This window comes from Sphaeramia orbicularis, chromosome 21 (assembly GCF_902148855.1).
Source record: "Sphaeramia orbicularis chromosome 21, fSphaOr1.1, whole genome shotgun sequence".
Lineage (NCBI taxonomy): Eukaryota > Metazoa > Chordata > Actinopteri > Kurtiformes > Apogonidae > Sphaeramia > Sphaeramia orbicularis.
Window position 1 is genome coordinate 26,172,128 of NC_043977.1, and position 27,285 is coordinate 26,199,412.

The 27,285-nt window shown below is 39.1% G+C and overlaps 3 protein-coding genes and 1 pseudogene across 3 annotated transcripts; all 4 read right to left on the reverse strand.

Moving 5' to 3' along the window:
- Positions 1-882: 882 nt before the first annotated feature.
- Positions 883-1,723, reverse strand: LOC115411976 (trace amine-associated receptor 13c-like; annotated as a pseudogene).
- Positions 1,724-6,109: 4,386 nt separating this feature from the next.
- Positions 6,110-7,514, reverse strand: LOC115411977 (trace amine-associated receptor 13c-like). Its single transcript, XM_030124283.1, has 2 exons — positions 7,345-7,514; positions 6,110-6,920 (listed from the first exon to the last, which is right to left on the reverse strand). Exons 1-2 carry the CDS (start codon positions 7,512-7,514, stop codon positions 6,110-6,112), a joined length of 981 nt encoding a protein of 326 aa, XP_029980143.1.
- A 3,813-nt stretch (positions 7,515-11,327) lies between these two features.
- On the reverse strand, positions 11,328-12,733 carry LOC115411978 (trace amine-associated receptor 13c-like). Its single transcript, XM_030124284.1, has 2 exons — positions 12,564-12,733; positions 11,328-12,138 (listed from the first exon to the last, which is right to left on the reverse strand). Exons 1-2 carry the CDS (start codon positions 12,731-12,733, stop codon positions 11,328-11,330), a joined length of 981 nt encoding a protein of 326 aa, XP_029980144.1.
- A 3,815-nt stretch (positions 12,734-16,548) lies between these two features.
- Positions 16,549-17,409, reverse strand: LOC115411980 (trace amine-associated receptor 13c-like; the record flags this gene model as incomplete). Its single annotated transcript, XM_030124285.1, has 1 exon — positions 16,549-17,409. A coding segment is annotated over one exon (861 nt), but the record flags the coding sequence as incomplete, so codon positions are not given.
- Between the last annotated feature and the right edge of the window lie 9,876 nt (positions 17,410-27,285).

A 27,285-nucleotide genomic window follows, 5' to 3' on the forward strand; every position in this document is an offset into this window, starting at 1 on the left:
TTTTCACAATGTAATGGGAACAACTTGAGCAAATATGAACAACCTGAAATGTTTTAAGAGAAAAAAGTTCAATTTTAACAAAATAATACAATAATATAATATAATTTACTGTGATCTGCAAGCTGTTTTAATAATAACCTAAATGACTATATTGGTGAAATTGCTTATTTTTCTCAAGAAATTTCAGGCTGTACATGGTTGTTCAGGTTATTCATATGTTCATGATGCAATTTGACTTTTTTCAAACTAAGATAAAGTGAAAAATGTGGATTATTATGTAAAGGTTATTGTGCTTATTATTTTACTGGTCTGGTCTGCTTGAGATCACATTGGGCTGTATGTGACATCTGAACTAAATGAGTTTGTCACCCCTGGCCTAGACCGTAGAACATAAACATGGGCTATTACATCACATTCATGCAGATTTTGCATGATGCCTAACAATACTGAACTCTTCTGTTTGATGTAATGGCTTTTGCAAACAAGCATGAAACATAAGAGGTCCTCTTTTGGAGATTTGCATTGACCAGTAACCTGTTAAGGTGTATGTCTGTGGATGGTGGAAGGGAGCTGGAGTACTTAGAGGTTCCATCCAGACATGGAGAGAAGAACAAACACCAAACACAAAGGCCCAATGGGGTCAAACTCAGGACCGAAAATTACAATAATTTCCCATCAATAACAATGGTTTGTTGTTCTTTCCATGAAAACAAGGTTAAATTGTATGATACAGCCTGAATATAATAAATGAAATAATGTGCCAAAGTCAAATTCTGTGTTTTTGTCTTTTTATTTCAAAGAACATTACAACAAATTCATCCATTAATAACTCTTACTCTTACAACACAGCAGTACCAGTTACAGAGGAAACCTGCTGTCTTTCTACAGTATGTTTGTGTCTCTGGAGTCAGGCTGCAGTATCTGAAGTGTCAGAATGTGTTTAACTGATTTTCTAAACCACGGATAACAAAAGCATAGATGATAGGATTTAGACAGGAGTTAAATATAAAACCCAAATCTCAGTGGCTCCAGATGCAGCCTCAACCAAGTTACTTTCAGCTGCAAAATAGGATGGAGAATAGCACAAAAAAAATACTATTACAACAATGCCAAGTGTTCTGGCTGCTTTTATCTCAGATTTCTTTGCAGTTACAGTTCCTGGACGATGATGTGTGACAGATTTAACATGGGATCTCATGGCACGAGCCTGAGACACAGCCACCACAAATACTCTCATGTATAAAACTGTGATGATAATAATAGGAGCTAAAAAAGTGACAACAACGTCAACAACTCCTTCAGCATAGTGGACTATTGACACACACTCCCCATAACATGAATTATGCCTGCCTGGTTGTTGGAGGAAATCTCTCAGTATCCAAAAAGTGTGAATAGCAGAAAATATCCAACACAGATAAATGCTGAACTGAACTCTTTTCATAGTGACTTTTGTAGGATACAACATGGGGTCACAAATAGCCACATAGCGGTCAACTGATATGAGAACCATGTTTCCTGCTGACACACTGACGATGAAAAAGCTAAAAGTGCCCATCACAGCACATACAATGTCACCCAGGAGCCAACAGTTTCCATCCTGGAAGACACAAAGTGCCATCTGTAGAAAACCCACAAGAAAGTCTGCGACAGCCAAAGAAAGCAGGAGGAGGTTGGTGGTGGTGTGGAGCTGCCTGAAAGAGGAAAATATAATGAATAAACACATGGTTATAAAACAGCAGTTTAGAAGATAATGCAGTTTTTAGATATAATAAGCAATGAGAAGCAATTCAGGCATAGCAAAAATGAATACAATGAAGCTGATTACACTTGTATTTAACAATTATTGAACAAACAGGTAACGCTCATGAAGCAGAAAAAAAGGATGTAATCAGGACTGTAATATTAGGAGTGTGTTGGTGAATAGGACAAAAATATTAAGGATTACTTTTTCAAAAGAACATTTGTTTCTAAATATCAAAACTAGTCATCTGCAAATACTGTTCAAATAAACTAATGTACCTATCAGAGACATTAACTGTTGACTTTTAACCCTGTACATTAGTGTAATCATAGAAAATACACATTCTATCAACCACGCAGAGAAGTGTATCTCTGCCTGAAGTGGGAGATGGCGATGACGACCACCAGGTTCAGAACCAGAGTGACCACAGAGGTGAGGGAGAGCAGGGTGTACATCATTGCGGCCTCCAAGTGAGAGCCTGTTGACTTCTTGCAGGAGTTGTTGACTGCTGGAAAGCAGAGCTGGGCTTCCTCTAATGTTTCCATCAGCAGAGCAGAGATGGAGGGAGAAGAGAAGAGCTTTCTGATCAGTGCTGTACTGTATGTCATACGGCTGATTTATTTTTAATTTTTTCTCTCCGCCCAAATTGGGCAAAGTCAGATACGTCACACTCCAGCTCTGTCTGGGAAATGACAAAGGCCCCCTCCCTGCCCCAGAAAATATATAATTATACTATTTTTTAAACTGTTTTGCTGAGTTTAACATTTACAATAAAAATGTTTCATGAATCTTTAATTTGATTGTTACAACGTCTACGCATAGGCACAATACACTGACCATAAAAAAGGCTGACACCTGTTGCATAATAACTGCAGTGATTAATATGTTTCTGGTAATAAGTTGTTTAATTTAAACTGATGCAGTGAGTGGCATCTCATTTCTTAAACCACCATCAGTTTGATAGAGAGCACAAAGACTGGACTGTGTTTCAGTGGATAAAGGTCATGTGATCTGATGAGTCCAGACTGACCCTGTTCCAGAGTGATGGATGCATCAGTGTGAGAAGAGAAACGGATGAAGTGATTACCCATCATGCCTTGTGCCTACAGTACAGGCCTGTGGGGGCAGTGTTATGATCTGGGGTGGATTCAGGTGGTCAGTTCTAGGTTCAGTAACATTATGGGCCGGATCTACTAAAGGTTTGCGAGTATTAAAACATGTGCACACTCACTGCACACACAAAAAAAATTGTACAAACTGATTTACTAACAGTGCGCAATAAGGGCTGCGTCTTTCAAAGGTGCAAAATAGTGCGTCTGCATCCAGTTCGTACATTTACCACAATGAATATGCAATATGGGGTGTTTACATGCAGTTGTGTGTGTGCTGGGAGGAGAAAATGTAAATGTATTAATTTAGGACACGCAAAGGGATTTATCCAACCAGAAAGCAATTTTGCTCATGGAAACTGTGTCAAAATTTACCACGTCTCAAGAGGAGGTACAAACGAGTGGGATGTGTAATTGTGCACACATGGCTGTGGTTAGGAGACAAAGAAATGATGAAACGAGATGTGGAGAACGCATTTTTCATCCTCGTGTGAACATTTTTGGAGTGACGGAAGAAAAAAATAATTGAGATGTATGCGCCCCCCCCCCCCCCCCACACACACACACACACACACACACACACACATACACACACACACTTTCCGGGACTCTTCCACTCCTGATGATTGTGATTAAAAATATGCACCGACATTCAGGTACATCAGGTATTATGTGCATGTGACAGTCATTCAATCCAACTACCCCATCAACACCACGCACACACACACACACACACACACACACACACACACGCCTTTAAAATGAAAAATGAATGAATGAATGAGTCATGCAATACCTTCTATAACTCCACTCAACTCAACGTTACATTTCCATGTGTCTGGATCACTCAGCGCACTGTTCCCATTAGTGCTGGTGGATCCCACAGCAGTTTTTACAGCGTATTGTCTCCAGTAGCACACGCAAAACCCTCATTTAAATAGGGCGGTCTTCAAGATTTTGCACCTGTTGTAATTTGCACAAGCAATCTGAGTAAATCACCCGCAAACCACAGTTCCACCCCACACGCAAAATTCTAGACTGTGCAAGCAAATTTGTACACGCAAACTGGGATCTTAGTAGATCCGGCCCTGTGTGCCATAAAATGAGGCCAGCTGAACCTGAATAAACTGAATGACCACATTTGGACTGTAGAGGATTTTCTTCCACTATAGTCTTTTTTTGTTTGTTTGTTTGTTTGTTTGTTTGTTTGTTTGTTTGTTTGTTTGTTTGTTTTTTTGTTTTGTTTTTTTTCTGGGCGACACAGTAGTGCAGTGGATAGCACTGGTGCCTCTCAGCAAGAAGGTCCTGGGTTTGATTCCAGCACCAGTCGACGGGGGGTGGGACCTTTGTGTGGAGTTTGCATGTTCTCCCGTGTCTGTGCGGGTTCTCTCCAGGTACTCTGGCTTCCTCCCACAATCCAAAGACATGCACTGATAAGTTCATTGGTTAATCTAAATTGCCCATAGGTGTGAATGTGAGAGTGATTGTTTGTCTCCATGTGTCAGCCCTGTGATGAACCGGCAAATTGTGCAGGGAGTACCCCACCTTCGCCCATAACTAGCTGGGATAGGCTCCAAGCGACCCCTGTGACCCTAGAGAGGATAAAGTGGGTTCAGATAAAGAATGAATGAATGAATGGATTTTTTTCTTCCCTGATGACACAGACAAATTCCAAAATGATAATACAAGAATTCATCAGGTTCAAATTAAGAGAGAGTGATTAAGGAGCATGAGACATCATTTTCACACTTGGATTGGCCTCAAAAGAGTCCAGACCTGAACCACATTGAGAATTTTTGGCATGTGATGAAGAAGGTTTTACACAGAAGTCTGACTCCTATCATCAACACAACATCTTTGCAAAAAATGAATACAACTATGGTTGGAAATATATTTTGTGACATTTGTTGTGCTGTTATATAAGGAATGGGTGGCATTGCAGAGTAAACTGAAGAGTTATCAACAAAATATTTTGCATGTTACATTATTCTATCATTTAATTTTTAATTTTTATTTTTTCCAGAAGAGTTCACCATTTGTATTGACAATTTGTATTGAAAACCATGTGTTCAGGAAATGATTAGAAACTAAAGGAGAACATAGTACAACATGTAGCTGTTATAATGTGTTGACACATTAAATAGAAATCCACACATGCACTTACATATCTTTATAATTCATGTGTGCTACATCTGTGCAAAGCTGGTCCTGGTCCTAATGGGTGTACCTAGACCAGGAACATTCAGCTCATGGACCAAAACAGGAACGCCAAAGGTTCCAATCTGGCCCACAGGATGAATTTGCAAAATGCAGAAATTACACAGAAGATGTTAACAGTCAAAGTTGTAAAATTACATTATGAAAATATTTACATTTACAAACTGTCTTTTCACAATGAAATGTGAATAACTTGAGCAGATATTAACAACCTGAAATGCTCTAAGAGAACAAAAGTTACATTTTTAATACAAAATATAATAATTCACTGTGATCTGCAAGCTGTGTTAATAATAACCTACATCATAATATTGGTCAAATTTTTCATTTTTCTGAAGAAATTTCAGGCTGTACATGGTTGTTCAGGTTATTCATAGTTTCATGATCCAATTTGACTTTTTTCAAACTAAAACGAAGTGAAAAATCTGGATTATTATGTAAAGGTTATTGTGCTTATTATTTCACTGGTCTGGTCTGCTTGAGATCACATTGGGCTGTATGTGACGTCTGAATTAAATGAGTTTGTCACCCCTGGCCTAGACCGTAGAACATAAACATGGGCTATTACATCACATTCATGCAGATTTTGCATGATGCCTAACAATACTGAACTCTTCTGTTTGATGTAATGGCTTTTGCAAACAGGCATGAAACATAAGAGGTCCTCTTTTGGAGATTTGCATTGACCAGTAACCTGTTAAGGTGCATGTCTGTGGATGGTGGAAGGGAGCTGGAGTACTTAGAGGTTCCATCCAGACATGGAGAGAAGAACAAACACCAAACACAAAGGCCCAATGGGGTCAAACTCAGGACCGAAAATTACAATAATTTCCCATCAATAACAATGGTTTGTTGTTCTTTCCATGAAAACAAGGTTAAATTGTATGATGCAGCCTAAATATAATAAATGAAATAATGTGCCAAAGTCAAATTCTGTGTTTTTGTCTTTTTATTTTCAAAGAACATACAACAAATTCATCCATTAATAACTCTTACTCTTACAACACAGCAGTACCAGTTACAGAGGAAACCTGCTGTCTTTCTACAGTATGTTTGTGTCTCTGGAGTCGGGCTGCAGTATCTGAAGTGTCAGAATGTGTTTAACTGATTTTCTAAACCACGGATAACAAAAAGCATAGATGATAGGATTTAGACAGGAGTTAAAATATAAAACCCAGATCTCAGTGGCTCCAGATGCAGCCTCAACCAAGTTACTTTCAGCTGCAAAATAGGATGGAGAATAGCACAAAAAAAATACTATTACAACAATGCCAAGTGTTCTGGCTGCTTTTATCTCAGATTTCTTTGCAGTTACAGTTCCTGGACGATGATGTGTGACAGATTTAACATGGGATCTCATGGCACGAGCTTGAGACACAGCCACCACAAATACTCTCATGTATAAAACTGTGATGATAATAATAGGAGCTAAAAAAGTGACAACAACGTCAACAACTCCTTCAGCATAGTGGACTATTGACACACACTCCCCATAACATGAATTATGCCTGCCTGGTTGTTGGAGGAAATCTCTAAGTATCCAAAAAGTGTGAATAGCAGAAAATATCCAACACAGATAAATGCTGAACTGAACTCTTTTCATAGTGACTTTTGTAGGATACAACATGGGGTCACAAATAGCCACATAGCGGTCAACTGATATGAGAACCATGTTTCCTGCTGACACACTGACGATGAAAAAGCTAAAAGTGCCCATCACAGCACATACAATGTCACCCAGGAGCCAACAGTTTCCATCCTGGAAGACACAAAGTGCCATCTGTAGAAAACCCACAAGAAAGTCTGCGACAGCCAAAGAAAGCAGGAGGAGGTTGGTGGTGGTGTGGAGCTGCCTGAAAGAGGAAAATATAATGATTAAACACATGGTTATAAAACAGCAGTTTAGAAGATAATGCAGTTTTTAGATATAATAAGCAATGAGAAGCAATTCAGGCATAGCAAAAATGAATACAATGAAGCTGATTACACTTGTATTTAACAATTATTGAACAAACAGGTAACGCTCATGAAGCAGAAAAAAGGATGTAATCAGGACTGTAATATTAGGAGTGTGTTGGTGAATAGGACAAAAATATTAAGGATTACTTTTTCAAAAGAACATTTGTTTCTAAATATCAAAACTAGTCATCTGCAAATACTGTTCAAATAAACTAATGTACCTATCAGAGACATTAACTGTTGATGTTTAACCCTGTACATTAGTGTAATAATAGAAAATACACATTCTATCAACCACGCAGAGAAGTGTATCTCTGCCTGAAGTGGGAGATGGAGATGATGACCACCAGGTTCAGAACCACAGTGACCACAGAGGTGAGGGAGAGCAGGGTGTAAATCATTGCAGCCTGCAAGTGAGAGCTTGTTGACTTCTTGCAGGAGTTGTTGACTGCTGGAAAGCAGAGCTGGGCTTCCTCTAATGTTTCCATCAGCAGAGCAGAGATGGAGGGAGAAGAGAAGAGCTTTCTGATCAGTGCTGTATGTCATACGGCTGATTTATTTTTAATTTTTTCTCTCCGCCCAAATTGGGCAAAGTCAGATACGTCACACTCCAGCTCTGTCTGGGAAATGACAAAGGCCCCCAAAAATATATAATTATACTATTTTTTAATTGTTTTGCTGAGTTTAACATTTACAATTAAAATATTTCATGAATCTTTAATTTGATTGTTACAACGTCTACGCATAGGCACAATACACTGACCATAAAAAAGGCTGACACCTGTTGCATAATAACTGCAGTGATTAATATGTTTCTGGTAATAAGTTGTTTAATTTAAACTGATGCAGTGAGTGGCATCTCATTTCTTAAACCACCATCAGTTTGATAGAGAGCACAAAGACTGGACTGTGTTTCAGTGGATAAAGGTCATGTGATCTGATGAGTCCAGACTGACCCTGTTCCAGAGTGATGGATGCATCAGTGTGAGAAGAGAAACGGATGAAGTGATTACCCATCATGCTTTGTGCCTACAGTACAGGCCTGTGGGGGCAGTGTTATGATCTGGGGTGGATTCAGGTGGTCAGTTCTAGGTTCAGTAACATTATGGGCCGGATCTACTAAAGGTTTGCGAGTATTAAAACATGTGCACACTCACTGCACACACAAAAAAAATTGTACAAACTGATTTACTAACAGTGCGCAATAAGGGCTGCGTCTTTCAAAGGTGCAAAATAGTGCGTCTGCATCCAGTTCGTACATTTGCCACAATGAATATGCAATATGGGGTGTTTACATGCAGTTGTGTGTGTGCTGGGAGGAGAAAATGCAAATGTATTAATTTAGCACACGCAAAGGGATTTATCCAACCAGAAAGCAATTTTGCTCATGGAAACTGTGTCTATATTTACCACGTCTCAAGAGGAGGTACAAACGAGTGGGATGTGTAACTGTGCACACATGGCTGTGGTTAGGAGACAAAGAAATGATGAAACGAGATGTGGAGAACGCATTTTTCATCCTCGTGTGAACATTTTTGGAGTGACGGAAGAAAAAAATAATTGAGATGTATGCCACCCCCCCCCACACACACACACACACACACACACACACACATACACACACACACTTTCCGGGACTCTTCCATTCCTGATGATTGTGATTAAAATATGCACCGACATTCAGGTACATCAGGTATTATGTGCATGTGACAGTCATTCAATCCAACTACCCCATCAACACCACGCACACACACACACACACACACACACACACACACACACACACACACACGCCTTTAAAATGAAAAATGAATGAATGAATGAGTCATGCAATACCTTCTATAACTCCACTCAACTCAACGTTACATTTCCATGTGTCTGGATCACTCAGCGCACTGTTCCCATTAGTGCTGGTGGATCCCACAGCAGTTTTTACAGCGTATTGTCTCCAGTAGCACACGCAAAACCCTCATTTAAATAGGGCGGTCTTCAAGATTTTGCACCTGTTGTAATTTGCACAAGCAATCTGAGTAAATCACCCGCAAACCACAGTTCCACCCCACACGCAAAATTCTAGACTGTGCAAGCAAATTTGTACACGCAAACTGGGATCTTAGTAGATCCGGCCCTGTGTGCCCATAAAATGAGGCCAGCTGAACCTGAATAAACTGAATGACCACATTTGGACTGTAGAGGATTTTCTTCCACTATAGTCTTTTTTTGTTTGTTTGTTTGTTTGTTTGTTTGTTTGTTTGTTTGTTTGTTTTTTTTGTTTTTTTGTTTTGTTTTTTTTCTGGGCGACACAGTAGTGCAGTGGATAGCACTGGTGCCTCTCAGCAAGAAGGTCCTGGGTTTGATTCCAGCACCAGTCGACGGGGGGTGGGACCTTTGTGTGGAGTTTGCATGTTCTCCCGTGTCTGTGCGGGTTCTCTCCAGGTACTCTGGCTTCCTCCCACAATCCAAAGACATGCACTGATAAGTTCATTGGTTAATCTAAATTGCCCATAGGTGTGAATGTGAGAGTGATTGTTTGTCTCCATGTGTCAGCCCTGTGATGAACCGGCAAATTGTGCAGGGAGTACCCCACCTTCGCCCATAACTAGCTGGGATAGGCTCCAAGCGACCCCTGTGACCCTAGAGAGGATAAAGTGGGTTCAGATAAAGAATGAATGAATGAATGGATTTTTTTCTTCCCTGATGACACAGACAAATTCCAAAATGATAATACAAGAATTCATCAGGTTCAAATTAAGAGAGAGTGATTAAGGAGCATGAGACATCATTTTCACACTTGGATTGGCCTCAAAAGAGTCCAGACCTGAACCACATTGAGAATTTTTGGCATGTGATGAAGAAGGTTTTACACAGAAGTCTGACTCCTATCATCAACACAACATCTTTGCAAAAAATGAATACAACTATGGTTGGAAATATATTTTGTGACATTTGTTGTGCTGTTATATAAGGAATGGGTGGCATTGCAGAGTAAACTGAAGAGTTATCAACAAAATATTTTGCATGTTACATTATTCTATCATTTAATTTTTAATTTTTATTTTTTCCAGAAGAGTTCACCATTTGTATTGACAATTTGTATTGAAAACCATGTGTTCAGGAAATGATTAGAAACTAAAGGAGAACATAGTACAACATGTAGCTGTTATAATGTGTTGACACATTAAATAGAAATCCACACATGCACTTACATATCTTTATAATTCATGTGTGCTACATCTGTGCAAAGCTGGTCCTGGTCCTAATGGGTGTACCTAGACCAGGAACATTCAGCTCATGGACCAAAACAGGAACGCCAAAGGTTCCAATCTGGCCCACAGGATGAATTTGCAAAATGCAGAAATTACACAGAAGATGTTAACAGTCAAAGTTGTAAAATTACATTATGAAAATATTTACATTTACAAACTGTCTTTTCACAATGAAATGTGAATAACTTGAGCAGATATTAACAACCTGAAATGCTCTAAGAGAACAAAAGTTACATTTTTAATACAAAATATAATAATTCACTGTGATCTGCAAGCTGTGTTAATAATAACCTACATCATAATATTGGTCAAATTTTTCATTTTTCTGAAGAAATTTCAGGCTGTACATGGTTGTTCAGGTTATTCATAGTTTCATGATCCAATTTGACTTTTTTCAAACTAAAACGAAGTGAAAAATCTGGATTATTATGTAAAGGTTATTGTGCTTATTATTTCACTGGTCTGGTCTGCTTGAGATCACATTGGGCTGTATGTGACGTCTGAATTAAATGAGTTTGTCACCCCTGGCCTAGACCGTAGAACATAAACATGGGCTATTACATCACATTCATGCAGATTTTGCATGATGCCTAACAATACTGAACTCTTCTGTTTGATGTAATGGCTTTTGCAAACAGGCATGAAACATAAGAGGTCCTCTTTTGGAGATTTGCATTGACCAGTAACCTGTTAAGGTGCATGTCTGTGGATGGTGGAAGGGAGCTGGAGTACTTAGAGGTTCCATCCAGACATGGAGAGAAGAACAAACACCAAACACAAAGGCCCAATGGGGTCAAACTCAGGACCGAAAATTACAATAATTTCCCATCAATAACAATGGTTTGTTGTTCTTTCCATGAAAACAAGGTTAAATTGTATGATGCAGCCTAAATATAATAAATGAAATAATGTGCCAAAGTCAAATTCTGTGTTTTTGTCTTTTTATTTTCAAAGAACATACAACAAATTCATCCATTAATAACTCTTACTCTTACAACACAGCAGTACCAGTTACAGAGGAAACCTGCTGTCTTTCTACAGTATGTTTGTGTCTCTGGAGTCGGGCTGCAGTATCTGAAGTGTCAGAATGTGTTTAACTGATTTTCTAAACCACGGATAACAAAAAGCATAGATGATAGGATTTAGACAGGAGTTAAAATATAAAACCCAGATCTCAGTGGCTCCAGATGCAGCCTCAACCAAGTTACTTTCAGCTGCAAAATAGGATGGAGAATAGCACAAAAAAAATACTATTACAACAATGCCAAGTGTTCTGGCTGCTTTTATCTCAGATTTCTTTGCAGTTACAGTTCCTGGACGATGATGTGTGACAGATTTAACATGGGATCTCATGGCACGAGCTTGAGACACAGCCACCACAAATACTCTCATGTATAAAACTGTGATGATAATAATAGGAGCTAAAAAAGTGACAACAACGTCAACAACTCCTTCAGCATAGTGGACTATTGACACACACTCCCCATAACATGAATTATGCCTGCCTGGTTGTTGGAGGAAATCTCTAAGTATCCAAAAAGTGTGAATAGCAGAAAATATCCAACACAGATAAATGCTGAACTGAACTCTTTTCATAGTGACTTTTGTAGGATACAACATGGGGTCACAAATAGCCACATAGCGGTCAACTGATATGAGAACCATGTTTCCTGCTGACACACTGACGATGAAAAAGCTAAAAGTGCCCATCACAGCACATACAATGTCACCCAGGAGCCAACAGTTTCCATCCTGGAAGACACAAAGTGCCATCTGTAGAAAACCCACAAGAAAGTCTGCGACAGCCAAAGAAAGCAGGAGGAGGTTGGTGGTGGTGTGGAGCTGCCTGAAAGAGGAAAATATAATGAATAAACACATGGTTATAAAACAGCAGTTTAGAAGATAATGCAGTTTTTAGATATAATAAGCAATGAGAAGCAATTCAGGCATAGCAAAAATGAATACAATGAAGCTGATTACACTTGTATTTAACAATTATTGAACAAACAGGTAACGCTCATGAAGCAGAAAAAAAGGATGTAATCAGGACTGTAATATTAGGAGTGTGTTGGTGAATAGGACAAAAATATTAAGGATTACTTTTTCAAAAGAACATTTGTTTCTAAATATCAAAACTAGTCATCTGCAAATACTGTTCAAATAAACTAATGTACCTATCAGAGACATTAACTGTTGATGTTTAACCCTGTACATTAGTGTAATAATAGAAAATACACATTCTATCAACCACGCAGAGAAGTGTATCTCTGCCTGAAGTGGGAGATGGAGATGATGACCACCAGGTTCAGAACCACAGTGACCACAGAGGTGAGGGAGAGCAGGGTGTAAATCATTGCAGCCTGCAAGTGAGAGCCTGTTGACTTCTTGCAGGAGTTGTTGACTGCTGGAAAGCAGAGCTGGGCTTCCTCTAATGTTTCCATCAGTAGAGCAGAGATGGAGGGAGAAGAGAAGAGCTTTCTGATCAGTGCTGTATGTCATATGGCTGATTTATTTTTAATTTTTTCTCTCCGCCCAAATTGGGCAAAGTCAGATACGTCACACTCCAGCTCTGTCTGGGAAATGACAAAGGCCCCCAAAAATATATAATTATACTATTTTTTAATTGTTTTGCTGAGTTTAACATTTACAATTAAAATATTTCATGAATCTTTAATTTGATTGTTACAACGTCTACGCATAGGCACAATACACTGACCATAAAAAAGGCTGACACCTGTTGCATAATAACTGCAGTGATTAATATGTTTCTGGTAATAAGTTGTTTAATTTAAACTGATGCAGTGAGTGGCATCTCATTTCTTAAACCACCATCAGTTTGATAGAGAGCACAAAGACTGGACTGTGTTTCAGTGGATAAAGGTCATGTGATCTGATGAGTCCAGACTGACCCTGTTCCAGAGTGATGGATGCATCAGTGTGAGAAGAGAAACGGATGAAGTGATTACCCATCATGCTTTGTGCCTACAGTACAGGCCTGTGGGGGCAGTGTTATGATCTGGGGTGGATTCAGGTGGTCAGTTCTAGGTTCAGTAACATTATGGGCCGGATCTACTAAAGGTTTGCGAGTATTAAAACATGTGCACACTCACTGCACACACAAAAAAAATTGTACAAACTGATTTACTAACAGTGCGCAATAAGGGCTGCGTCTTTCAAAGGTGCAAAATAGTGCGTCTGCATCCAGTTCGTACATTTGCCACAATGAATATGCAATATGGGGTGTTTACATGCAGTTGTGTGTGTGCTGGGAGGAGAAAATGTAAATGTATTAATTTAGGACACGCAAAGGGATTTATCCAACCAGAAAGCAATTTTGCTCATGGAAACTGTGTCTATATTTACCACGTCTCAAGAGGAGGTACAAACGAGTGGGATGTGTAACTGTGCACACATGGCTGTGGTTAGGAGACAAAGAAATGATGAAACGAGATGTGGAGAACGCATTTTTCATCCTCGTGTGAACATTTTTGGAGTGACGGAAGAAAAAAATAATTGAGATGTATGCCACCCCCCCCCACACACACACACACACACACACACACACACATACACACACACACTTTCCGGGACTCTTCCATTCCTGATGATTGTGATTAAAAATATGCACCGACATTCAGGTACATCAGGTATTATGTGCATGTGACAGTCATTCAATCCAACTACCCCATCAACACCACGCACACACACACACACACACACACACACACACACACACACACACACACACGCCTTTAAAATGAAAAATGAATGAATGAATGAGTCATGCAATACCTTCTATAACTCCACTCAACTCAACGTTACATTTCCATGTGTCTGGATCACTCAGCGCACTGTTCCCATTAGTGCTGGTGGATCCCACAGCAGTTTTTACAGTGTATTGTCTCCAGTAGCACACGCAAAACCCTCATTTAAATAGGGCGGTCTTCAAGATTTTGCACCTGTTGTAATTTGCACAAGCAATCTGAGTAAATCACCCGCAAACCACAGTTCCACCCCACACGCAAAATTCTAGACTGTGCAAGCAAATTTGTACACGCAAACTGGGATCTTAGTAGATCCGGCCCTGTGTGTTCATAAAATGAGGCCAGCTGAACCTGAATAAACTGAATGACCACATTTGGACTGTAGAGGATTTTCTTCCACTATAGTTTTTTTTTTTTTTTCTGGGCTGTGCAGTGGATAGCACTGGTGCCTCACAGCAAGAAGGTCCTGGGTTCGATTCCAGCACCAGTCAACAGGGGGTGGGACCTTTGTGTGGAGTTTGCATGTTCTCCCCGTGTCTGTGTGGGTTCTCTCCAGGTACTCTGGCTTCCTCCCACAATCCAAAGACATGCACTGATAAGTTCATTGGTTAATCTAAATTGCCCATAGGTGTGAATGTGAGAGTGATTGTTTTTTTCTATATGTCAGCCCTGTGATGAACTGGCAAAATGTCCAGGGTGTACCCCACCTTCGCTCGTAAGTTGCCGGGATAGGCTCCAAGCGACCCCTGTGACCCTACAGAGGATAAAGTGGGTTCAGATAATGAATGAATGAATGAATGGATTTTTTTCTTCCCTGATGACACAGACAAATTCCAAAATGATAATACAAGAATTCATCAGGTTCAAATTAAGAGAGAGTGATTAAGGAGCATGAGACATCATTTTCACACTTGGATCGGCCTCCACAGAGTCCAGACCTGAACCACATTGAGAATTTTTGGCATGTGATGAAGATTTTACACAGAAGTCTGACTCCTATCATCAACACAACATCTTTGCAAAAAATGAATACAATTATGGTTGGAAATGTATTTTGTGACATTTGTTGTGCTGTTATATAAGGAATGGGTGGCATTTCAGAGTAAACTAAAGAGTTATCAACAAAATATTTTGCATGTTACATTATTTTATCATTTAATTTTTTTTATTTTTTTTTTCCAGAAGAGTTCACCATTTGTATTGACAATTTGTACTGAAAACCATGTGTTCAGGAAATGATTAGAAACTAAAGGAGAACATAGTACAACATGTAGCTGTTATAATGTGTTGACACATTAAATAGAAATCCACACATGCACTTACATATCTTTATAATTCATGTGTGCTACATCTGTGCAAAGCTGGTCCTGGTCCTAATGGGTGTACCTAGACCAGGAACATTCAGCTCGTGGACCAAAACAGGAACGCCAAAGGTTCCAATCTGGCCCACAGGATGAATTTGCAAAATGCAGAAATTACACAGAAGATGTTAACAGTCAAGGTTGTCAAATTACATTATGAAAATATTTACATTTACAAACTGTCTTTTCACAATGAAATGCGAATAACTTGAGCAGATATGAACAACCTGAAATGCTTTAAGAGAAAAAAAGTTACATTTTTAATACAATAATAGAATAATTCACTGTGATCTGCAAGCTGCGTTAATAATAACCTACATCATAATATTGGTCAAATTGCTCATTTTTCTGAAGAAATTTCAGGCTGTACATGGTTGTTCAGGTTATTCATAGTTTCATGATCCAATTTGACTTTTTTCAAACTAAGACAAAGTGAAAAATCTGGATTATTATGTAAAGGTTATTGTGCTTATTATTTCACTGGTCTGGTCTGCTTGAGATCACACTGGGCTGTATGTGACGTCTGAACTAAGTGAGTTTGTCACCCCTGGCCTAGACTGTAGAACATAAACATGGGCTATTACATCACATTCATGCAGATTTTACATGATGCCTAACAATACTGAACTCTTCTGTTTGATGTAATGGCTTTTGCAAACAAGCGTGAAGCATAAGAGGTCCTCTTTTGGAGATCCACCATCCACAGACATGCACCTTAACAGGTTACTGGTCAATCCAACCAGTAACCTGTTAAGGTGCATGTCTGTGGATGGTGGAAGGGAGCTGGAGTACTTAGAGGTTCCATACTGACATGGAGAGAATACCTTGTTTTCCATTAAATCAAGGTTAAAGCCTATGATGCAGCCTGAATAAAATAAATGAAATAATGTGCCAAAGTCAAATTCTCTATTTTTGTCTTTTTATTTTCAAAGAACATGCAACAAATTCATCCATTAACTAGAAGCACTCGGAGAGCGCAGGTCTCCGCCAAGGCAGATCAGTGAGATATCTTGCATGCAAACAGACAGACAGACAAACCAACATGACAAAAACATAACCTCCTTGGTGGAGGTAATAACTCTTACTCTTACAACACAGCAGTACCAGTTACAGAGGAAACCTGATGTCTTTCTACAGTATGTTTGTGTCTCTGGAGTCAGGCTGCAGTATCTGAAGTGTCAGAATGTGTTTAACAGATTTTCTAAACCACGGATAACAAAAAGCATAGATGATAGGATTTAGACAGGAGTTAAAATATAAAAACCAAATCTCAGTGCCTCCAGATGAAGCCTCAACCAAGTTACTTTCAGCTGCAGCTGTAAAAATATAATATGGAGAACAGCACAGAAGAAATACTATTACGACAATGCCAAGTGTTCTGGCTGCTTTTATCTCAGATTTCTGTGCAGTTACAGTTCCTGGACGATGATGTGTGACAGATTTAACATGGGATCTCATGGCACGAGCCTGAGACACAGCCACCACAAATACTCTCATGTATAAAACTGTGATGATAAGAATGGGGCCTAAAAAGGTCGCAACAAGATCAACAACTACTTCAGCATAGTTTACTACAAGTACACACTCCCCATAACAGGAATTATGCCTGCCTGGTTGTTGGAGGAAATCTCTAAGTATCCAAAAAGTGTGAACAGCAGAAAATATCCAACACAGATAAATGCTGAACTGAACTCTTTTCATAGTGACTTTTGTAGGATACAACATGGGGTCACAAATAGCCACATAGCGGTCAACTGATATGAGAACCATGTTTCCTGCTGACACACTGACGATGAAGAAGCTAAAAGTGCAAATCACAGCACATCCAAAGTCACCCAGGAGCCAACAGTCTCCATAATGGAAGATATTAAGTGCCATCTGTGGAAAACCCACAAGAAAGTCTGCGACAGCCAGAGAGAGGAGGAGGTGGTTGGTGGTGGTGTGGAGCTGCCTGAAAGAGGAGAATATAATGATTAAAAACACATGGTTATAAAACAGCAGTTTTGAAGATAATGCAGTTTTTAGATATAATAAGCAATGAGAAGCAATTCAGGTACAGCAAAAATGAATACAATAAAGCAGATTACTCTTGTATTTAACAATTACTGAACAATCATGGCACGCTCATGAAGCCGAAAAAAAGGATGTAATCAAAAGTGTAATATTAGGAGTGTGTTGGTGAATAGGACAAAAATATTAAGGATTACTTTTTCAATAGAGTATTTTTTTTTCTAAATATCCAAACTAGTCATCTGCAAATACAATTCAAATAAACTAATGTACCTATCAGAGACATTAACTGTTGACTTTAAACCCTGTACATCAGTGTAAACATAGAAAATGCACATTCTATCAACCAGTCAATTGTATCTCTGCCTGAAGTGGGAGATGGAGATGATGACCACCAGGTTCAGAACCACAGTGACCACAGAGGTGAGGGAGAGCAGGGTGTAAATCATTGCAGCCTGCAAGTGAGAGCTTGTTGACTTCTTGCAGGAGTTGTTGACTGCTGGAAAGCAGAGCTGGGCTTCCTCTAATGTTTCCATCAGCAGAGCAGAGATGGAGGGAGAAGAGAAGAGCTTTCTGATCAGTGCTGTATGTCATACGGCTGATTTATTTTTAATTTTTTCTCTCCGCCCAAATTGGGCAAAATCAGATACGTCACACTCCAGCCCAGTCTGGAAATGACAAAGGCCCCCTCCCTGCCCCCAAAAATATATAATTATACTATTTTTTAACCGTTTTACTGAGTTTAACATTTACAATTAAAATGTTTCATGAATCTTTAATTTGATTGTTACAACATCTACGCACAGGCACAATACACTGACCATAAAAAAAGCTGACACCTGTTGCATAATAACTGCAGTGATTAATATGTTTCTGGTAATAAGTTGTTTAATTTAAACTGATGCAGTGAGTGGCATCGCATTTCTTAAACCACCATCAGTTTGATAGAGAGCACAAAGACTGGACTGTGTTTCAATGGATAAAGGTCATGTGATCTGATGAGTCCAGACTGACCCTGTTCCAGAGTGATGGATGCATCAGTGTGAGAAGAGAAACGGATGAAGTGATTACCCATCATGCTTTGTGCCTACAGTACAAGCCTGTGGGGGCAGTGTTATGATCTGGGGTGGATTCAGTTGGTCAGCTCTTGGTTCAGTAACATTATGTGTCCATAAAATGAGGCCAGCTGAACCTGAATAAACTGAATGACCATATTTGGACAATAGTGGATTTTTTCTTCCCTGATGACACAGACAAATCCATAAAATACAATACAAGGATTCATCAGGCTCAAATTAAGAGAGAGTGGTTCAGGAGCGTGAGACATCATTTTCACACTTGGATCGGCCTCCACAGAGTCCAGACCTGAACCACATTGAGAATTTTTGGCATGTGATGAAGAAGGTTTTACACAGAAGTCTGACTCCTATCATCAACACAACATCTTTGCAAAAAATGAATACAACTATGGTTGGAAATATATTTTGTGACATTTATTGTGCTATTGTATAAGGAATAGGTGTAGTTTCAGAGTAAACTAAAGAGTACCCAACAAAATATTGTGTGTTACATTATTTTATTTATTTATTTTTTCCAAAGGAGGAGTTCACCATTTGTACTGACAATTTGAACCATGTGTTCAGGAAGTGAGTAGAGACTAAAGGAGGACATAGTACAACATGTAGCTGTTATAATGTGTTGACACATTAAAAAGAAATCCACAAGTGCACCTACATATCTTTTTAATTCATGTGTGCTACATCTGTGTAAAGCTGGTCCTGATCCATATGGTGTCCCAGGGGTGTCAAATGTTCAGGCCATGGGCCAAAACAGGTCCACTAATGGTTTCAATCTGGCCCATGGGATGATTTTGCAAAATGCAAAAATTCTTATAAAAATTAAGATATTAAAGCAGTGTATGACTTTCATTACAAATTGTTTTCCAAATTTGTAAAACCCCCGTGATAGCCTAATTATCACTACACCATTCGTCTTTCTCTACATATGGACCTGAATCACCTTCCTTATGGTGAACAACTTCATTGATTACTCCATCATAAACACAGTCCGCTTGTTTACATAACAAACTGAAACGTCACAGGAGCCTTTTGAGAAAGTTGGTTGCAAAGTGCATTGTGGAGAGCGGAAGAGGTTTCTCACAGATTCAGCAAGAAAATGAGCCAGATCGCTACAACATAAAATTATACAGTCCACAGGGTTGTTTTGAAGAATGAGTATAGTCGGTGGATGGAGGTAAAGACGACAATTGGGTTCAACACTCTGGAAGACACAGCGAAACTGCTGCTCCATGGAATTCCCATTCCCACAATGCACTTTGTGACAAAATTTCTGAAAAGGCCTGAGTGACATTTCAGTTTGTTTTGTAAACAAGCGGACTGTGTTTATGATGGAGTCATCTTTGAAGTTGTTCACCGTGAGGGAAATGATTCAGGAGCGTAAGCATGGAAAGACTAATGAATTAGTGAAAATTAGGCTATCACTGGGTGTGACCTTGACAAAAATGTGAACATGTGTGTGTGAATAGATATATAAATATAGAAGAGTATTGTAAAGGGAAGAGGGACATATATTATTGATAATATTGTAGGGAGAGGGGGTGGGATTAAATAAGTTATACTTCTTCCCACCCCTTTTCGGGCATGTAAATGTAATTATTGTGCTTTTCTTCTGATTAAGATTGTTATGATTCTTGATATTTGTATTATTATGTATGTTTTGCAAGTGCATATATGTTAAATTTCACTGCATGTTCGGAATAAATCACTAAATCACTAATCACTAATACAAATAAATAAATAGATGTTCATGGTGTTATTTACAGTTAAAAGGGTTAAAAAGCATACATATGTTAAAATACTATTTTATTTGTAGTGCAATATGTTTAAAACTTTTAAAAGTACCTGGACATGAGTTTAAAAAACATTTGTAACGTACAATGGATTCGATGCATTTCATCTTTTTTTTATTTTGAAAGGTAAAAGGAAGTGCAGTGTCTGTATATAACGGTTCCTGGTCAGTATTTGTATTAGCTTTACGCTTGTGAAACCGGAAATGAATGTACTGATAAGTGCTAGCTTAATATCGAGAGGAAAACCACAGGAGAAAAAATTAAAACGTGTTGCTGTTTTCGTAGGATGTAGACAAGTTTGAGATTGTTAAATCAGCAGTCGGAGATAAATACTTGTTCTTCTTTTCTTTGGAGTGCTATGGACGTTTTCAGCTCGAAGATAGTCCTGTAGCTAAGTACTTTTTTCCGACTCAAGTGGAACTCTTTAGCTCAACGTGTATTAGCATTCACTGGCTAAGTGAATATGCTTCTGTGGACAAGAATAGCTATCCCAGCTTTCTATGAAGACTGTTTCTCATAATTCCGGCCTAGAATATGAACTTTGGTCATATCTGGGGATCTTAGAGAGTGTGAGACGTTAACCTTTGGATTACTATTTTTCCGGACACTGTGTGCTTGGAGTTGAGCAGGACCAGAGGACGGGACCGCCATCTTGGGACACGGCTGCGCCTACCTTCAGCACATGACCTTGGAGCAGACATCAGCCCTTTGAAACACTAAACCAGGTACTGTTCAACTGTTTTGGTTTGGAAAAATAGAGCTCGGCTATATTAGCTACATTAGGAGGGAAGTTCACTGGCAAACTGTTTTGTCGCTAACATTAGGGCTGCACGATTGATCAATTTTAGATTGAAATCAGATTTTTTGATTAGGACGATTTTTAAAAAAGGGAAATAGTCAAATCGATTTAATCTCTCTCGTGCCTCCGGGCCGCGCACCTGCGGGCTACCGTAGGCTCTTCCTCCTATCTGTGACAGCAGTGTTTCACAGAAGTCCGTGTAATGACCGGACTTTAAATCTGTTAATGAATCCGCTGTAGTGACACCAGTGTAAGCCGTGGCTTCACGCACGGATCCCGCAGTTGAAATACAGCTGCATGGGGATCACTCATATTATGCGGTCCGCGCGCACGGCTGACTTACAGCGGTATCACTTCTCTGGGCCCAGATACACCAAAAGAAAAAAAAAACAACAACTTTTTTTATAATTAATTTATTTCTCTTACTTGCGAAATTTTTCATTCACAAATGTAAGTTCTGTGGCACAAAACCAAATATTATTTATTTTTTGAAAGATGTTGAACTTTATTCAAAGCTGTTAGATACATCTGGAAACAAAAAGGTTATAAAAACCATCAATATTTGCTCTGATTTGGACATTGTATTGTAGTGTATTCCCCCTGGCAAATTTATTATGTTATTTTCTTGTTGTGTACATTGTCTACTCTACTTCATTCAATAAAGATTTAATGTAAAAAAAAAAACAAACAAACTTCTGTGGGCCCATCACGTGATACCATCACAGATTTGAGGTAGGGAGCAGTGCCTTGCATTGCGGGCTGCTCACGAAAATGACATGCTAGGTATGAATTGGGGCTGTTCTGTAAGAGCGGAGGTGTTGGAGGAGACTGAATGAGGTATGCATAGATCGGGGCTGGATCCGGGGCTGCAGCTGGAGCCGGCACCCGTATCCAGGGTCGGAGCCTGAGCCAGGGCTGCACGGGGCCAGAGCCGGTGCTTGAGTCAGGGCCGGGGCCAGAGCTGGCGAATTGTTGCTGTTGCAAGCATTGTGCATGCCAGTACTCTGGAGGTGTGGCTTTGGAGGGATGTCTGAAGGAAGGGGTTTGGACTTTTGAATTGAGTATTTTCAAAATGTAGTTTGCTAGAACCGTTTTTGTAAGATCTCGTACCCCACCTTTAAGAACAATAAGTAATTAGATTTCTATTTATTTAAGTATCTAATGAGTTAATTAGGAACTCAGGGGCCTTACCTTAATACACTGGGCATAGATGGGCTACACTGGGGTTTTACAAATTTGAAAAAAATGTGTGATGAAAGTAGGGCTGTGCAATTAATCGAAATTCAATTACGATTTCGATTATTACACGCAACGATTACAAAAATTATGTAATCGAGAAAAAACGATTATTAATTTTGAGTTGTTTAATTCACCCGCACGCAAGCTCCCATGAGCTGCTCTGCCCCGCCCCCCTCTAAGCTACTGCTTCCTGCTAGCCGGCAGGTCCACCCCAAGAGGAAAGTTGTACCTAGCAGTCTGGAAAAATAGCAGGAGAATCGCAGCAGAAGTGCTTGGCAAACAAAAAAGGCAAGTCAAATTCAATTGTATGGAATCACTTTGGGTTTGATGAAGAGCAAAAACCCATTACGTGCAAAAAGTGTTTCGTAGTTGTGTCCGCACCGACCGGTAACACAGCAAACCTTTTTAACCATCTAAAGTTTAACCACCGCAACCTTTATCATAATCTTATGAAAAACTAAAACACATAAAAAAAACTCTGTCTACAACTTCGTCCACAATGCAATCTTCAGTCTCCGAATCTCTTTACGCTGCAACTCCCGTATTAACCTAACTGAAACGTCACGGCACGCCACTGAATTTACTATGTTTCATACTACACTGAACATACTTGAATTTATAATTTGCACTTTACGTGAGGTTTTTTTTTTTTTATTGCTCCAGTTCTATGGCAAGTCTAGAGCAGTTTAATTCCAGTGCGCTATTTGTTTAGAAAAGGAAACATACTTGAATTTACAGTATACTTATTTGCATTCAAAGATTTTTTGGTTTCGTACAAAAGTGAACATACTTTGTTTTAATGGTTAAAAGTTTTATTTATATTTAAAGAGTATATCTTACATTGTTTTGCAAGAAAAAAATAAACAACTTTAAGGTTAACAAATAATCATTTTTAATAATCGTGATTTCAATTATTGCTAAAATAATCGTGATTATTTTTTTTTCTATAATTGAGCAGCCCTAGATGAAAGTCATACGCTTCTTTAACAGTCAAGGGTGTCAAATTACATTATTATATATTCAGGGTTCTCGCTAGCGTCATTGAATGTCAGGGCCCCTGACGCTGTCCCTGGGGGGCCCCGACGCTGAGATTTGACCTGCGACGCTGTCTTTCAACCAGTGCAGCGGTGTTTTTTTGTGCGTGTGTGTGATCATCCAGCGTAATGATAACGAGATTTGAATTTGAAAAAATATATTCCTTTGTCTTGGCGCAAAGCGCTGCAGACAGGAAATGAGAACAATATAATCAGTAACCCTTTGTGTGCCTTGGTATTGTCTGACGCCCGCCTGGCAACAGCACTTGCCTTACGTTCATTGGCTGACAATGAGACTTCAATCAATTTACAGTATCTTATTTAAACGGACCGATCACCCGTGGAAAATTATATCTAAAATTTAGCCTGTGCGTGCGTGTAGTATGAGTGCAGCTCCGATTATCCCTAATTTCGTGCAAGTGAATATTTTTCTACGATCATGTCTGCGTTGAAGTGCGGGAGCAACGCCAAACGCAAGGGTAATATTGCATCGTTTTTTGAGCGAGCGTTGAAAAGACGGTCACGGGATATTCACGCCAATGGCCCTGACAATGGTGAGCCAGCCACAGTCATCGTCGAAGATGGTGCCCCAGAAACGGCCAAGGTAGATGGAGGGCAGAGGGATAAGAAGAAGCAGAAGACAGGCTTTGATCCTGCATGGAAGAAAGAATTTCCCTGAATGGAAATTACTTCTGATGGATTTTCTGGTATGTACCTCATCTTTACGATAATCTATTGATTTTTGACTTTGACTTTAGCCGATGCTGTTATAGTTCATCCTTTTTGCATTATTCTATCACTGATGCTATTTATTTCGCTCTGTACAATATGCTGGTTCTCTAATCACTTCGATGAATGAGCGGATGATCCACTTAGCGTAGTATTTGTTAACAGAACGTGCCGCTGTCAGTCAAAGTTGTCTCCATGCCATTGCTAGGGTAATGTCTCATCTCAACCGATGCCTGGTGCAAGCTCTCCTGCCAGCTATTATGTTTTAGCTTGGTTTAGCGGCAATTTAGCCTTTTCTTAGGTCTAAAAAAAGTGCATACCACCGTGTGCCATTTGTGATGCCGATGCCTGACTGATGTCGGCAAACAGCGTGACTTTCAATGGAAACCACCCTCAGTTGTGACCATAGAAATTTTTTAAAGTTTTTGATGGTTTAATGCCATTGCCAATTGCTGTTTTTGCTGCATGTATATAGTCATTATAAAGGACACGGACAATAAATTTTTTGTCTTCTCTTTTTTTCATGTCAGAAAATTGATAACATGTAACTATTGTGTGTTTTTTTGTCTTATTATCTGTTCAATGGCATGTCTTTCTTTGTTTAAGGAATGCTGTGCAATATTTGCTCAGTCCACCACCCTCAACGGCAAGAAGGTGTAAGGGTTTGGAGCAAACTGCCTTGCACCATCTTCGAGAGGATCAGCCTTGGTAGACATGAGAAGTCAGCACAGCATTGAGAGGCAGTAGTCATGGCTGCAACTGCCAAGTTTGCAGAGAGGGCAGCGCTGCAAGGGATGTACTGGCTGACGAAGCAGGAAGTCGCGCGTACCACCAAGTTTGCCAGTCTCCTGGACATGATGAAGGGTCTGGGACTGTTGTACCTTGCTCACATGAACAAGGTTAGTTCTACTCTGTTATATATGGGGTTCTGAAAGGTTTATTATTTATTAACTGTTCCTAATAAAAGTTTGCCATGCCACTGGGTATTCTTAAGAGATAATTAGGGACTGAGCCAAAAGGTAAGGCCCTCTCACACAGTGAGAGGCCTTGCCTGGATGCAAGGCCCTATCGTTTTTCATTCGTTTTTTATTATACTGTCGTCACTTTGAACTGGATTTTGACCCCCTAAACATGCTCAAAAACTCACCAAATTTGGCACACGTCAGGCCTGGCAAAAAATTCGATAAAATGAAAAAACTTAATCCCATAAGTGCTCTCTAGCGCCACCTATGTGAAAAAACACCATAACGGCCCTAGTGGCCAGTAGGAATGTCGTAGAGACATGGAACCAGTGCCAAAAACTTTGTTGGATGAAGCACTACAAATGATATTACTGACACTTATGACCTAACTCCAACAGGAAGTTCACAATATGCCTTTCAAAATAAAATTTTTAAAAGTAACTCGTATGACACTGTTTGTCATATTGACTTCTAAATAGCACCAAAAGATAGAGTGAACCCTCCTCAAAAAAGTGATCTCGTAACTTAGTCTTAACTGTCTTTGTTTTTTTTTTATGAGCCCGGAAAGTTGCGATGTCTGGAACTCATTTTTCACTTTGGACTTTTTCCCAACGTGTGACATATCTATCCATTCACAGGACTCACCACAATGCTTACATGCAAAAATTTTTGAGATAGGATGTACAGTTATTGATTTATAACAATTTGTTTATTTTCATACTTTTTCCACTTTAGACTGCCATTTGACCCCCTTAACATGCTCCAAAACTCACCAAATTTGCCATGTATGTCATGGCTGGTGAACACTTTGATTCAATATCAAAATTAACCCCTTGGGTGCCAAAATGGACTCTGTAGCGCCACCTATGTACTAAAAAATAGACAAAAACTGCCCTAGCGGCCAGTAGGAATGTCACAGAAACATGAAACAAATGCCAAAATGTTGGTCTGATTGAGCCCGACAAATCATACACTGACACTCATGAGCTAACTCCAACAGGAAGTTGGCAATCTGCCTTTGAAAGTTACTCTATGCTTCTGCAATTACTGTTTATTCATTTCACACTTTTGACACAAAAGTTATACCTCATTAAATTCCCACAAGTCTGCAGAATCCAAAACTGAAAGAATTTTTCAGATATGACCTACGGTTATGGAATAATGGCGATTTTTTAAAGACTATGTTTACTTTCACTTTTCACAATGGCAAAATCCCTATAAAACTCTTGCTGGTGCATTATTGCACATGTTTGTCTATAGTGCAGTGGTTAATGTTGCTGCCTATTGAATAGGAGGACCCTGGTTCAAGTCCCAAGCAATCCAAAATTTTTTTTTTTTTTTTTTTTTTTAAACAGGTTTTACTGCATTGTATTGTGGATATTGGAAATTTTGCACACATTCAAAAGTACACGGAGTACATTTTTTCAAAATAAAAACTCAATTAGGAATAATACAAAATGTCTATTACATAACTTCTTTTCATTTTTATGACCAAATGCTCAACTGTTTGTATAATGTTTCTTCATTCAAAAGTACTCTTTCTCACAGACACACATGCTCACACAATAGGGTTTTTCCAAAATAATAGCCTTAAATGTGGTAAATCATCACTTTTATACTCACTTATTCATACAATTTCAATTCATTTTTCAAACTGATTCTTTCTCTCACATACAAAACAAATGCACATACACACAGTAGGGTTTCCAAAATAAAAGTCTCATTTTAAAGGTGATGGTGTTTCAGCAGAGGGTCGCTGGTGTTCTGTAGAGATGTAAGGAGGACGGACACTAAAGGGTGGGAACTGGTATCGGGACGGAGAGGTGTGAGTGGAGCTGAGGTGTCGACGGTCTTGGGAGGCGGATCGTGGGGGAGGCGGAACACCCGGTGCGAGGTCCCGCCCAATGCTGCTTGTAGCTTTAATTTTAAAACTGCTTTTGCTGCATTGTATTGTGGATATTTGACATTTTGCACACATTACAGAGTACACGGAGTACATTTTTTCAAAATAAAAGCCTTATCTAAAATAATACATAATGACTATTAAATAACTTCTTCGTTTTTATGCCAAACGCTCAAGTGTTTCTACAGTTTTAATTCATTAAAAATTATTCTCTCAAAGGCACACACACATGCACACACAATAGTTTTTTTCAAAATAAAAGCCTGAAATGTGGTAAATCATGACTTTTATGTTCAACTATTTGTATAATTTCAATTCATTCA